Source organism: Genypterus blacodes, unplaced genomic scaffold, assembly GCF_046128005.1.
Source record: "Genypterus blacodes isolate CSIRO-AG114 ecotype Tasmania unplaced genomic scaffold, CSIRO-AGI_Gbla_v1 ptg000107l_1, whole genome shotgun sequence".
Classification (NCBI taxonomy): Eukaryota; Metazoa; Chordata; class Actinopteri; order Ophidiiformes; family Ophidiidae; genus Genypterus; species Genypterus blacodes.
Genome location: NW_027466911.1, coordinates 740,565 through 755,000, shown reverse-complemented (window position 1 = coordinate 755,000; position 14,436 = coordinate 740,565). Strand labels below are relative to the sequence as shown.

Sequence of the window (14,436 nt, the reverse complement as noted above, 5' to 3'; positions counted from 1 at the left end):
AACAGTGCGAGCGATGCACTTCTGCAGATTGTTCTTCATGTTCTACACTTATTTCTGCAGCTTTGGCGTGTTTTTGTCTCTTTTGTTTGCTTATTTACTTAATCTGGTTCAGGTTCGTGATCATTTTGAGGTCTCAGATTACAGACTAATTTGAATTTGAGTGAATCTGAGCACATGATGGAGACAGATTTCAAGTACAAAACAAGCAAGGCAGCAGGAAAGTCTCGGCCATGTTTCTTAGAGACGGAACAGCTGGGAAACAGAGGAGATGTAGCCCCTCTAACTCAGTCATTTGTGTGTTTGTGTGGCTGTGTCTGTGTCTGTGTGTATGTGTGTGTTGTGTGATCTCTCCACACAAGTGCCATTTGTTTTTACCCTGAAACTTAAAACCTGCACATGAATATCCAGCATTTTATGAATGGTCCAATATCTTGCAGTCAATCCATGGGGCCTGAGAGTATTCAATCACATTCAGCAAGAAGACGAGGAAGACGAAACCAGTCGAGTAGAAGAGCAAACAACACACATTGAACACAAGGGAAAATACAGCTATCATTTCACAATCGCTTTTTCTATGTTTCATTAGAACAGGGGTGGTGAACCTCTGGCCCGCCCACCAAAACTGATGGTGCGACTGATGGGGAGTAACAGGGAGAAATAAGATCTATACAACTGACTGAGGTGGGACTTATTTTCAGCCCAGGAGTTTGGCTTGTGATGAACTTTTAATTAATCATTTTTTTAAGGCCAGTCTCTCTTATGATGGAGGAATCAGAATCAGGTAAACACGAATGAATGACAAGATGAAATAAGAAAATATTTTTTTTTTAAATTAGGTTTTTCAACATGGTTTGTGCCGCTGCATGATAAAATAAATTTTAGTTTAAATGTTGTGCTGTTTACATTTAAATCAACCAATTCAATGTCACTTCTCTACACAAACACTGTTAATCACATAACACGCCTGTTTCAATTAACAGGGACATTAACGTCACTACAACAACGTGGTTAACTTATTTGATGATACTCCCATGAGCCTTTGCACCTCATTAGCGTTGAACAATCAGTGACCAGAGCACTAATTATGTCTGTGATCAATTGATTGGAACGCAAACCTGGGCTCAACCAATTTTGAGATTTGGGAGGGGGGTGCTCTTGTCCCCCTGTCAGCATCTATGTTTTGGTACGAGCTGCAGCGGCTTTTCTGTGTGTGTGTATGTGTGTGTGTGTTCACATGTTTGATTTTAACAGTCAACACTGAGCAATTATGCTGAACCTCAAGCTAACATGAGCTCAACACACACGGAGACAAACACATGACGCAGTCTGCTGGATCCCTGGAGGCCCTGAGAAGCAGCTGCTCCGCCCGTTCACAGGTAGTCCACTCAGAAACCCACAATTGAGGGGTTTAGTTGTCTGGTGACTTGGTGTTTTTGCTTTCGGACTCGTCCGGGAGACAAATACTCGATTGTGTGTCTTCATGTGGAGAGAGGAACCTGTCACAGCCTGGTTCACACATACTTAGACTCAGCGTGCACATTAGTGGGTTTTAGAGACTCTGCAGTGTTGTATGTTGTATCTTAATTGCACCGTGTGACAAAAGAGTGTGGGCATGTGGCTTCACTGTGTAGCAAGCAGGTTCATCAAGGGTTGTTTTCTCTTCTTTAAATCCAATTAATTATGGGTCACTGAAAACAACTATATGATATGTGAAGTGGTGTTAATGTCATTTTTAAATAAGAGATTCATTTGAATTGTCCCAAAATTCTGCTGTTTTTTTTAATGTTATTATATAAGATTTCATTGAAGTCCATTATCTATCTTGATGGTTGTCTTGATAGTTTTCAAATGTTTTAGTTTGTACCGGCATCAACCAGCAGCCGACCTCACTGAGACTCTAGATCTGCTGCATGTTCTCCATCTCTGCTGCTCTGCTATAAAGTTAACACATCTGGTTAAGCTGACATGCAGAGAGCAGAGCCAGAGGAGGACGAAAGCACAACAAAGCAGCCAGGTTCAAACTCTAAAGGGGGCCGACTCCATAATATAGCCCTTAATGCTCTGCAACAGCATTTGAATGCAGCATGTCAATCTGTCCATAGAAGCTCAGTGGGAATGGCAGAAGTGCTTTTTTGTGCAAGTGCTCTTGCACAAAGCCTGAAGAGTAAAAATGGAATTTTGCAGAGAGGGTCATAGAAGGGGGAAGGAGGGGAGGGGTGTGGGGGTCCGAGTGGTTCCGCCTCGACGTGGGCAGTGACGTCACCCATTTGAGGAGTCAGCAGTCTGAGTCTCTGGGGCTCCAGTGAGCGTTCAGCCTCTGATCAGCGCGGCGCCTCTTCATCCAACCAGCCGGACCGAGACCCAAAGGTACCGAACCGCTTATACCGCCACAGTCTAACGTGTGTGTGGACTCTGACAAAGTTGTGGTGGGTTAATGAGGAGAAAGGCGCTTTAATTCCAGAGTTTAACGCTTTATTGGCTTAGAGACTAAACGCGTCCAGAGATGAAGACAGACTGAGAGTAGATAGAAGTAATGGATTTCATGTGTTTCATGTGTTTGCATCTCGACAGAACTTCTAATCATCAAATTAGGAGTGCTCGCGCGTGTGTGTGCGTTTGTGTGTCTGTGTGTGTGTGTGTGTGTGTGTGTGTGTGTGTGTGTGCGTGCGTGCGTGCGTGTGTGTGTGACTATTATCGTGCCTCAGTGCGCTGCTTGCATGCTTGTGTACGGGTCGGACTGTAAAAACTGCAACATTAACATAAAACGTTTAACGATTGAAAGAAATCTAAAATCTCAGCCAAGAGGTGTTTTCACTCAGACTGCTCATTATGATGGTCAAAGTCGAGACTCGCACAGAAAGATGAGAATCAGTTTTCATAATGTCTTTCAGCTTTGTCTCCACTTACAAGAGGATCCATGCAAGTTAACTCTTTATGCCTGTTATACATTTTAACGTATAGAATCCTGATTGTATTTTTATATCGCATACTTAACAGTAATTTCATTCTCGGAACATAAGATATAAATTAATTTCCAGTATGAGAACAATTGCATATTGACCTCTAGGTGAAGATAAAGACGATAATAAGTTATTTTAATGTGTTTTTCTTGTATTTATTTGTTATCATTGCAGGTCTGAAGACATGATGGAGTTTATGACCTCTACACCCGTCTATCCCCTTAATGCCACAACTGAGAAAAATGGCTCTTTGTACGACGAGTATGAAGAAGACGAGCACGCAGAGCTCCGTCAGTCACTCAACATCATGTCCCTCATCGTTTACTGCCTGGCCTTCGTGCTCGGCGTGCTTGGGAACGGGGTCGTCATCTGGGTAACAGGCTTCAAGATGAAGAAGACGGTGAACACAGTTTGGTTCCTCAATCTGGCAGTTGCTGACTTCCTCTTCACCGCCTTCCTTCCTCTCAGTGTGACCTACACAGCTATGGATTTCCACTGGCCTTTTGGCAAGTTCATGTGCAAGATCAACAGTACAGTCAGCTTTCTCAACATGTTTGCCAGTGTCTACATCCTGGTGGTCATAAGTGCAGATCGATGCGTGTCTGTGGTCTGGCCGATCTGGGCCCAGAACCACCGGAGTGTCCGTAAGGCGTCCTGTGTGAGTCTGTGTGTGTGGGTGCTTGCTCTGATCCTCAGCTCTCCATACTTCATCTTCAGGGACACCGGGCCGTCCTTTGACGATGAGGACATCATCAACTGCTTCAACAATTTTGCCTTTTCCGATGACTATGAAACACCAGCCATTTACGAGCTGCGTCAGTTTCGTCACCAGGCCATGACCATCACTCGCTTCCTCCTGGGCTTTGTGGTCCCCTTCACTATCATTGTCTCCTGTTATGCTATGATAATCAATCGTCTCAGTAGGAATCGTACCCTGGCCAGTCAATCAAGTCGCCCCTTCAAAATAATCGCCGCCGTCATCACCGCTTTCTTCCTGTGCTGGGCTCCGTATCATATCATGGCTCTGATTGAGATGGTGAATCATGTGGCTGTAGAAATGAGTGAAACATTAAATCACGTCACCACTATTGGGATCCCTATAGCCACCAGCCTGGCCTTCCTCAACAGTTGCCTCAATCCTCTGCTCTATGTCTTCATGGGTCAAGATTTCAAGGATAAGGTTCGCAAATCCATCCTGAATGTGCTGGAGTCTGCCTTCCAGGAGGAGGCGTCGCGTTCTTACACCTACACAAACTCCATGGTCACCAGCCGCAGCAAAGACAAATCATTTTCTGATGCTGAAGTGTAAGTCTGTCTGTGACACGGGTGCAAATGTCATGCATCTGTACAAAGCAAGGAACTTTCGTCAAATCGCAAATGTACTTTTGAGTCCAAGGGATTCCTGTGTACATTATCTGAGACTAGGAGTCATTATTTTGGGGCATTTCCATTATGAGTCACACACAAAGATCTGTGTTATGAATGCAGTATGTGGCAGAGCGGGTTTGTAATATAATACACAATGGACATTATCTTTGATTTTCTTGCAGTACTGTCTCCTTTACTGCTGTGAATTTGATGTTATGCCTCATTGCTGATCCTTTCTAATACACCTTTATTGTTATTTGTTGTTATTTGCTGTTATAGCCGATTGGACAGTTATGTAAACATGACATGGCATGTTTAACAGACTGGATCAGGGTTAGTGTCATGATGATGCTGTAAACAAAAGCAAGCAAAGGTGTCCTACTGGGCCATAATTGTAAACTACATTATAACAAAAGTTAAAAGTGTGGCACCATAGAGAGAAGGTCCTTGAAATCTACCCACACTCCTTTAAATGCCTATTGTCTCTGTTTATGTGTATCAGGTTCTCACGTTTAAGTTAATGCATGTATTGTTTATCATAAATTTTGTTGTAATGTGATAAAACCGCTGAGGTGCAATGGTTCATTCATTCTGGCTTTGGTTAAGGACAAGTGTTCATCAGTGTATATCATCATTTCATTAAATTAAATGAATCTTTGTACTTAGTACTAAGTTCACAAGCAGGAAGGATGATTATGATATGATGGTGATGATGATGATGATGAGTACAGTAATGTAGGTGTGTACTGTATGTATATGTGAGTGTAGTCTGTAGGTCTCTCTCTCTCACACACACTCACACACACAACTGACATAACAACTCATAACACCCGACAACAGGGTTTACTTCTAAACCAAAGCAATTATGATTAATCTTCCGTTGCCATCTATTGACCAGCAGAGGGAGCTGTTTTACACAATATAGTCAGTTGGATAGACAGATTTTCTACTAATGTAGTGGCTTTCCTATTATTCCCCACTGTTTTTGGTAACTCAAATGTGGTAACATACATTGTTTTTAAGGGTTTGATTATAATAATGCAATGTTTTAGTTATTATATACAGTTCTGGTAACTACTGCAATTAAAAACACATGTACAAATGTTTCAAAGCTTTTACTTTTAAGATAAGAAAATATTATATTGTGAAATATATAATTACCTGTTGTAAATGTAAAATATTTTTATACCAATGTTTGTAATTCCCTGTCCTTTTTTATCAGGTATGTAACATGTTGTCTCTATTTGATATAATATTTCAATAAAGACATTTGTGACAAAAATTCTGTGCGAATAAGATTTTGTATAGATTCATATTAACACATCATTTTAGGATATTCTGCTCCTAGCGAAATATAAACGCTCTTGTTTTAAGCATTGATTATTGTGGAGTGAGTTGGTGAATTAGTTCGCTGCAATATTAATTCTGCATATCAATATTCTCATTTATCGATAACATGGAAACACTATTTAGAGCAGAACGAAACCAGATAAACGTCAGTGACGTTATGGCGTGCGTGATGACGTCGTCGCTACGCCTCTATGTGCCGTTTCCATCTTGTACCGCTCCAAGATCCTTAGCAGGGGCCTACGGCACAGAGCGGTCACTACAGAGCGACGTCTGCTTTTATGCTGCACACCACACGCACCGGATTTTAACCTGCACTGCACTTCATGGTAAGACTCAGCCACGTTGATTGCTTGGGCTTACTGGCTGTCTGACAACAAAACTTCTGGTTTGGTAGAAATCGCGGTGCTTCTCTCTTCTTGTCGTGTAGCTATTAGCTAGCTAGCGCCCATTAAAGTTTAATGTTCGCATCTATGCACAGCGTCGCCAGAGCTGCCAGTTGTTCCAGGCGTCACATAAGAAAGCTCACAGAACAAATCTGTCTTGTTGCTCTTATTTGCTGTATTTGCTTTAGTCAATTTTGTAGGCTCGTGCTATTCAGCTACTCAACTACTCTAGCTGTCTGATGGGGACGGTTTAATGCGCCCTCTGTTGGCATTATGTTGTTATTATTATTATTATTATTATTATTGTTGTTGTTATCCTGTTCCCTTTCTGTTGGATTACATTTGAAAGTTTACTTTAATTTTTGTTATCGTGTCGTCAATCTTTCAAAGTACTATCGCCTTTGTAACTTAAGATGCATTGTTAAATTGACACATTTTGACTAAACACCACCGATTTCATTCACTCTGGGTGGCGTGGTAAGGTAGAGCAGTCGTCTTCCGGTTGTTGTTAACTCGGTGTATCAATGGAGGGTCATCCTGTTATGTTATTAGCACTTACTGAACTTGTGAGCTTGAACTTTGTGCTTCTCTGCTTTGTGTCGAAACTGTGAACCGTAAAAACAGTATTCCTATAGATATATTTTAGATTTTGATTTTGCTTGCTTGGATATGAGCACACTAGGGCTGGGGGATATTAATATAAAAAATATGAATCAAAATATTTTTCAACCCTTGGCAATTTTTTCAATATCTCAATGTTAATTGCTGACCCATGCAGCTTAATGCATTATTTGTACTGTAAGAGATGCTGTTTGATAATAGGATGCTGTTGAATAGATCGCTGTTGCTTCCAGATTTGTTGGCCGCCTTCTTTGTACATAGATTACAAGTTCATGGTTTGCTCTGAATCCATTAAAGAGTGTTGGAGCTCTTATATAACAGTATCTCGTACTGTTCTAGACAGCTGGACAGAGAGGAGCTCCATTATTTACACACCAGTCCAACAACAACAATACCACATTTCCAGCCAAAGTGAGGCGACCAGTCACCAAGTCTTATGATTGGTTCTTTCCCATCACACAACATCGTCTTTCACTTGAAGGGCATAAGTCTTTACGAGACCATGCAGACACGTTTCCTTACCAGCATTTTCCCAGCATTGTTACTTGGTCTTGAGGACAGACTAAGCTGTAACAGATATCCCAGCATATCAGTCATGTGCCCAACTGGAACTATCCAAACATTATGTTGGGATATACTGCATGTGTGAATGGGGCTTACTGTACAAAGTCTACATCTGTTGCACTGGTCTCATGCCCTATCTACACTATCTGTGGATAGGGCACTGTCTATTTTATTTCCATTGCTTGTTTGGCATTTCATTTAGCTTTATTAACAAACAAGCACAAAAGACAAATGTCTGGACGGACAGATGGACCTGTGTTTCTCTATACCGGTGCACGAGCGGTTATATAGGATGTGAAAAGATCGTTTGGACCATTGGACTTGTTTTTTTTGTCGATATAGTGACTTTGGATATAGTTTCTCAGTCTTCTTTACTTGCAACCTTTACTATTGACTATTATATCGGCCCGAAGACATCACTTTGCCATCTTGGCTAAGCTAACCTTTCCAGAATATGTTTCCAGTAAAAAAGATTAGGGTTATTCTATTCTTGAGTGGATACCTTGCAGGCTTGAATGGATACCTTGCAGGCTTATTATTGTGATAAAGATAGCTACATGGCAGCTAGTTGCTTCATCTTCACTCTGGCATTGCCCCAAATGACATGTTTTGTTTTCAAATGAAATAATGTGCTTTGATTTTAAATTGCATCCCAAAGTGTTCACAACCCATGGACCGGAATGCAGCCACCGTTGGCCAATCCCACATTTTTATGTTGTTGTGTTCAGGCTTTCCTTATCATCTTCAATGCAAACTTTCACACTGCTGACTGTCTTTCCCCTGAAGGCTGTGTAATTCAATTCAATTTATTTATATAGCACTATTTGTGCAATGTGAAATCAAAGAGGCATTAGTGTGCATCACATTTTGTTTTATGGTAAAAGACCCTTGAGGTTTGCCATATAAATGTAGCGGAATTCTTTTGTGATATGAGCCAGAAAGGTCCAAAAATTGACCTGTTTCCCCTAAAGTCCTGTGTTCTGTGTTGTGTAAGAAAGCAGACTTATTGATTAATTGGGTTGTGTTTATTACCCACTGCAGTCACCCAACCTAGGCACCTCAGTAAGTGCGGTGTGTCTGTGGCTTTGTTAGGCCAATGTGATGAACCATCAGGAAAAGTGCAGAAACTTTCATCGTGGGAATGGAGGTTCTGTGCCTTGTATGAGTTCATAGACTTCCAGTGGAATATTCCACAGACCCTAACACTGGGTGGAAAAGTGCAAGTCTCTGTACTTTGTGTATTCCTACACAACTTTATGTAGTGAAAAAGACACAAAATACCACATTCATGAAATGTTTCTGATGCATTGATTTTACCTTTCCCCGTTTGTCAGTACTTTGGATTTAAACCCAAAGAAAAGGGAGAGGAGGAGGACGTTGGTGGAGGTTGATTTTGTAATGTTTGCACTCTAAGGTCATCGTATTATTATGTCCAAAAGGACGTCCTCCATGTGCTTGTCTCCCATGAATTTGAAATGGGTGCTGCTCTTATAATGTAGATAAGTCTGTGTTCGCCTCTCTCCCCTAGCAACCTTTCTCTTATGTCCTGAATCCACACCTGAAGTTATTGCCATGAAGATTAACAGTCACAACTTAGGTTTTGGACCCAGAAACGTGAATTGGACCAAGCAAATTAATGTCTACATCCAGACCTTCAACTTTTTATTATATGCCAGCATCTTTACGGTTTACATCTAGTATACGTTGTTTTTGAAGTTCACAAGTTGAATATACTTAGAAATGTATGTCTCTGTCAATGATGTTTGAAACTAGACATAATAATACTACTACAATAATATACAAATTATAATACCATTTATTGGTGGGGGAAGAGGTTATGGTTGGGGCCTTTCTAAAACTTTCAAACTTATTTCCTGCAACTTCAATCTGTCAGGTAGGGTACCCTTTTCTCTGAAAATGATTACGCAGGGCCTTTCTAAAACTTTCAAACTTCTTTCCTGCAACTTCAATCTGTCAGGTAGGGTACCCTTTTCTCTGAAAATGATTACGCAGGGCCTTTCTAAAACTTTCAAACTTCTTTCCTGCAACTTCAATCTGTCAGGTAGGGTACCCTTTTCTCTGAAAATGATTACGCTTGAGCTTGACACTTAGACAGTATGGTAGGTTTAGAATATACTGTATATTTTAATGTGGGCACAGTGGCCCAGTGGTAAGAACTGCCTCACAACAAAAAAGGCCTTAAGATTGAATTGCAGACCTTGGTTCTTTCCTGTGTAGTGAGCATGGTTTACATGGTTTGTGTAGTTTCTTTTGCCACAGATGATCTCGACAAAGGCACTTTGCTGCAGGTCTGGAGTTGCTCCCCTGGTGTTGGACAGGGCTGGCTGTCCACTGCTCCTCATAGTTTAGATGGATTAAATGCAGAAAACACATTTCACTGTATAGCAATACAATGATAACTAAAGCGTCTTCTTCACTGCATGCTAGAATTGTGACAAGAATGAATGGGTGAATGTTCTGTTTGACTTGAACTGTTTCCCCAGCCCACACTGTTGGCTAATGACTAAGCTTTTAAGGTAGATTCAGAGTTTCTTAATATATTTACTCTCAGCAATTCCTGTATGTCTTTATGTAACTCCTGTGTAGAATCCCCACTGCAGCTTAGTTTTTCTCAAGAACCATACCTGCATTTTTAAATATTTTAGTTCATTTACTATAAACCACAAACTTCAAATTCCAACTCACCGGAATACCAAAGGAATCATTATGGCGGCAGTAGCTCAGTCCCTATGGACTCAGTCCATAGGGAAGGGTCTTCAGCGTCACTGGTATGGACCAAGAAAGTGGACTTGCAGCTGGAGAGTTGCCAGTATGCCTCCAGGGCATACTGGCAACTCTCCAGCTGCAAGTTGCTCGGCACTGTATCATGGCTGCCCTGCACTGACCCCTCTGTAATTCGTGTGTGTGTATGTAAGAGGGGCACGCAAGACAATTTTCAGATTGACATGTTTGCATGGTGACGTGTGAGCATGTGATCTGACCCAATAAAGTTTCTTCCTCTTCTTCTTTAATAGTGGCATTATTCACTTTTTCAGAATTTATGGAAAGCACTTTAACATTGTCAACATCATTATTCAATGGTTTGTGATATAAAGAACCATGGCCTAATTGGTTGCATAAAACACTTTCTTTATTCCCCCAGGTGCCGCAAAAGTCAGAAAAACCTCAGCAGTGCAGTGGACATGAAGATCACAAGGACATGCTTTAGAGATTATGTCTTCCAAAGTGAATCACATGGGAGTTACTTCATTTTGAACTCAGTCACATATTGAACCAAGCATTGAGGCTGTCTGAATGGAGACTTGGCCTTACTTCCAGATTGAAGAATGATGCCATCAGCACATGGAAAATACTGTTTCACCATGGAAAAACAAAAATCGATGAATGCTGTTGCTTTAAAACAATCTGAAGAATCAAGTACCTTCATCTGCACGGAATGTGGTGATGGGTTTATAACATATTCTAATTTGTTAATGCACATGGTTGTCCATGGACCTTTGGAGTCATTTCCTTTGGATGGTTCATCGAATGGATTTGAAGTCCCCCGAGAATATGTGTTACAGGAAAATGGTACGTTGGCTGTTTTAAATGGCTTTGCACAATCTCAGCCCTCCAGTGTCAAACCACTATCGCCTGGAGTCCTTCCATCACATTTTTCATCTCATGTCAAACCAGTATCTCCAACCTTACGACCACAGCCCACACCTCATAGAGATATCTTCAGGCCTAAGCAAGCACATACGGAATTGAACTCTGACAAGGCTCGTCAGGGCCATTACCGTTGTGAAACATGTAGCCGATCATTTAACAGCCTGCTGAGTTTACAACGTCACCAGCAGTATCGAAACACTGACCGTGGTTACAAATGTACTTTGTGCTGTAAAATATTTGAAGGTAGACAGGACCTTAAGACACACCTCCTAGACCATGCACAGGAAAGGTTTTACTGCTGTGGTCATTGTGGTAAGCGTTTTCTTAAAGTAGATGCACTGGACACACATCAAAAAGAAAATCATCAGTCCCCGAAATCTATAAACATTGGTAAAACAGAAAAGAAACAGGTGAAGAGGCTTGAGAAAACATATCCTTGTAAGAAGTGCAAGCTACAATTTTTCTGGATGTCAGATTTTCAGACCCATTCACTCTACCATTGTAAAGGAAAAGAGCCTGGTGCTACCTTTAAATCAGAAATTGAACTCACTTCTAATAACATAGAAAAGGCAACACAAGAACATTGCCACAGCAATGGCACATTGATTGATGTAAGGAATGCTGATAGTGAGACTCTCAAAAATGCTGACATCAAAGTTGATGTCAAATCTTCTTTTACACCGTACAGATGTGGCTTATGTGGGGATCGTTTCCAAAACCTGACTGCATTAAAAGAGCATCATCTCACACATCAAACTCAGGAAGAAATAGACCAGCTGAATCAAGACTCCCAAAAATCATTTAAGCGGAAAATGGGGCCTAAGGGCAGGCGAAGAAGAAGTAATCCAAATGGCAAGCTGCATCCTTGTAAACATTGCCATCGGGTCTTTAATCACTCTAGTAGTTTATCACGGCACATGAGATACCATAAAGGTACTATGCACACATGCGTTTTTTGTGGTAGACATTTTCCTCAACGCTGTGATATGAGAAGGCATATAGCCCTGTACCACAAACTTGAATCAGAAAATAAACCAGACTTAAACACCTCAGCAGTCAATACAATTGCCCAAAATGGATCTGCCCTTGACTCTGTTATTGAAGCAAAACTCAAGAGCTCTTCAGACAATGAACAAACCGCATTAGAAGAGCCTCAAAAGGGGAAGCAAACAGGAAAACCAGGCAGGGCAAATTATAGGTGTCAGGAGTGTGGAAAGAGATTTGGGCTGCTGTGCGTTTACCAAAGGCACTTGCGCTACCACAAAAAAGAACCAAGCGAAGTCCACAAGTGCCCCCAGTGTCCAGCTAAATTCAAAAACACCACAGCACTTTGGCTCCACCTTCAAAATCACCCAAACCATGAAGAAGCAGGTCTGGGACAAACAGCTCCCAGTGCTGCTGCCAGTGAAAATGCTGCCCTGCAAAAGACTAATGCAGAGTATGTAGAGGATGATGATATGGACCATATTCAAAATGATAAAGGACCTTCCGAAGAGGCTCTTTATGAATGCACTGAGTGCACTGAGACATTCTCATGCTTGGAGACTTTTCTTCAACACCAGACTTCTCACGGCTCAGAAAACACAGGGTAAATATACCGTTGGAGCTAATCCATTTTCAAACTTTACCCACTCTACATTGTCATTGCCAAGAATGACTCGTAATGTGTGCGCAAATGAAAATAATGAAACAGTTAACTGTATAGATATGGGTGTAACCGTTTTTTAATGTATCTAATTACACTTTTACCATGGCAATGAGAAGCAAAAGTGTGTTTCTTGTTGTATTCAAGACATTTCATGAGCAGGAAGTACAAGGTTGGAAGCATACCAAATCTTCTTGAATTTTTTTTTTTTTTAATGGTCAACTATGATATAGCAGTCTGTTGTGGATAAAACATTGTCAAATAAAAGGTGAAGCCCGGTATTCTTCCACAAGCTCTCAGGATTAATTACTTTTTTGAACACAAGATGGTTACCATAGATGGAATGACATGTTGATTTTGTCGCCGAAAAGGCTACCTATTGTTTTTTTTATACTGTTGCTGCCTATATACATGTTTTTAAGAACCTGCCAATACACTTTTTTTTGTTCCAATGTGTCCTACATTCAAAATAATTACCAGCTACAGTCATTACATAGTTTTTTAATTGTGCCATTAAAGTTGTGCATAGAAATTACTTTCTCTGCTTTCAGTGTTGTTTTGACTCCATTTTATCTGCTCAGGGGGCAATTACACCTGAATGAACATGAACTATCCTTTTACACATAATTACCATGTATTGTATATTTTGTTTCTTCCCCATTTTCTAGTTGGACCTTCTAGGACGGTCTAGGTCGCTGGCGACAACAAAACATCCCAGCGCTACAAAGTTAGCTGGTCCAGATTGGAAGTTTTAAGACTTCTTAATACTCCATACCTCTTGTGCTCCTTTTAAGAAGCTGTCAGTAATGGGTATTGACAAGGTTTTTATTTGGTACTTCTACTTTTGAATTATGGACTTCCAAAGGCACTAATCCTACTCAATTTATGCAAAGTTGTCAATGGGAAGCTAACAAGTTCAAGCTAAATTTGTACCCACATTTGTGCCCTAATTTCTTGATGCAGTGTCACTATCATAATACATAAATAAAAATGACATTAATGAAATTAAGCTGTTAATGGGCTTTGCCCCTTTACGCATGTTCATGTTCTTACATAAATGTGTCATCCTGCCTCACCATCTGGGATTTTATTTCATTTTCTTTCCTTGATATCTTACCACGCCTTTCTTATTCTTAAATTCTCTATCTTGGTTAAGTCTTGAGTACCATTGGAAAGGTTGTTCACCTACTCGGACCTCTTATAGGTAAATTCTGAAGCTGAGCTCCCAGTGGTCTGGAATGGTTTTTGCTCTTTGACGCCTCATTGGCGGACTGTCTGGTTACTTCAATATATGCTAAACAACCAACTATTTTAAAACATGCCATTCATGAAGTTCTGTTAGTTGAAATATGAAAATCTAATCCTGTTTACATTGAATCGAACTGATCTCACGCAGGTTAAATCTTAGGGATGTGTTTGCTATGACAAGTGTTTAGAAGAATTGAGTTATACTATCATCACAAATTGTCAATAAAATCCTGCCAATTTATTAATCCACGTACCAAGAACAGGCCTCTTGTTAGATAAATCCAGCAGGTATTCAGTTGTCCAGTAAGTGTTGAGCCAGAAAATCCAATGGTGTTGCCGGCTTAAGCCTGACCTAGTTGTCCAATCAGAGCAGAATAATCTTTTATGACAGGGAGACCTTAAAGAGACGGTTCCTAAATAGATCTATTTTCACGCTGTGTACGCTGCAATTATGTATTAATAGTGAATAGTGGTCAATCAACTTGTGGTACGCACATTAACACAGTTTTTTTAAAATAGGCCATCATTTAAAGAATAACTGGGGCTGCTCAAAAAAAGGTGAAATTCATTTTTCTTTTTTAAAATTCTCTGCTTCCGTCTGATGGCCTCCTCAATCTGCCCGGTA

At 40.6% G+C, this 14,436-nt stretch overlaps 2 protein-coding genes across 2 annotated transcripts; both read left to right on the top strand.

The window, feature by feature from the left end:
- The first annotated feature begins 2,305 nt into the window (after positions 1-2,305).
- Positions 2,306-5,546, top strand: fpr1 (formyl peptide receptor 1). The gene is made up of 2 exons (XM_076160756.1): positions 2,306-2,367; positions 3,135-5,546. Exon 2 carries the CDS (start codon positions 3,145-3,147, stop codon positions 4,267-4,269), a length of 1,125 nt encoding a protein of 374 aa, XP_076016871.1. The 5' UTR covers positions 2,306-2,367; positions 3,135-3,144; the 3' UTR covers positions 4,270-5,546.
- Positions 5,547-5,857: 311 nt separating this feature from the next.
- Positions 5,858-13,635, top strand: LOC143008813 (uncharacterized). Its single transcript, XM_076160742.1, has 2 exons — positions 5,858-6,004; positions 10,410-13,635. Exon 2 carries the CDS (start codon positions 10,594-10,596, stop codon positions 12,508-12,510), a length of 1,917 nt encoding a protein of 638 aa, XP_076016857.1. The 5' UTR covers positions 5,858-6,004; positions 10,410-10,593; the 3' UTR covers positions 12,511-13,635.
- Positions 13,636-14,436: the final 801 nt, after the last annotated feature.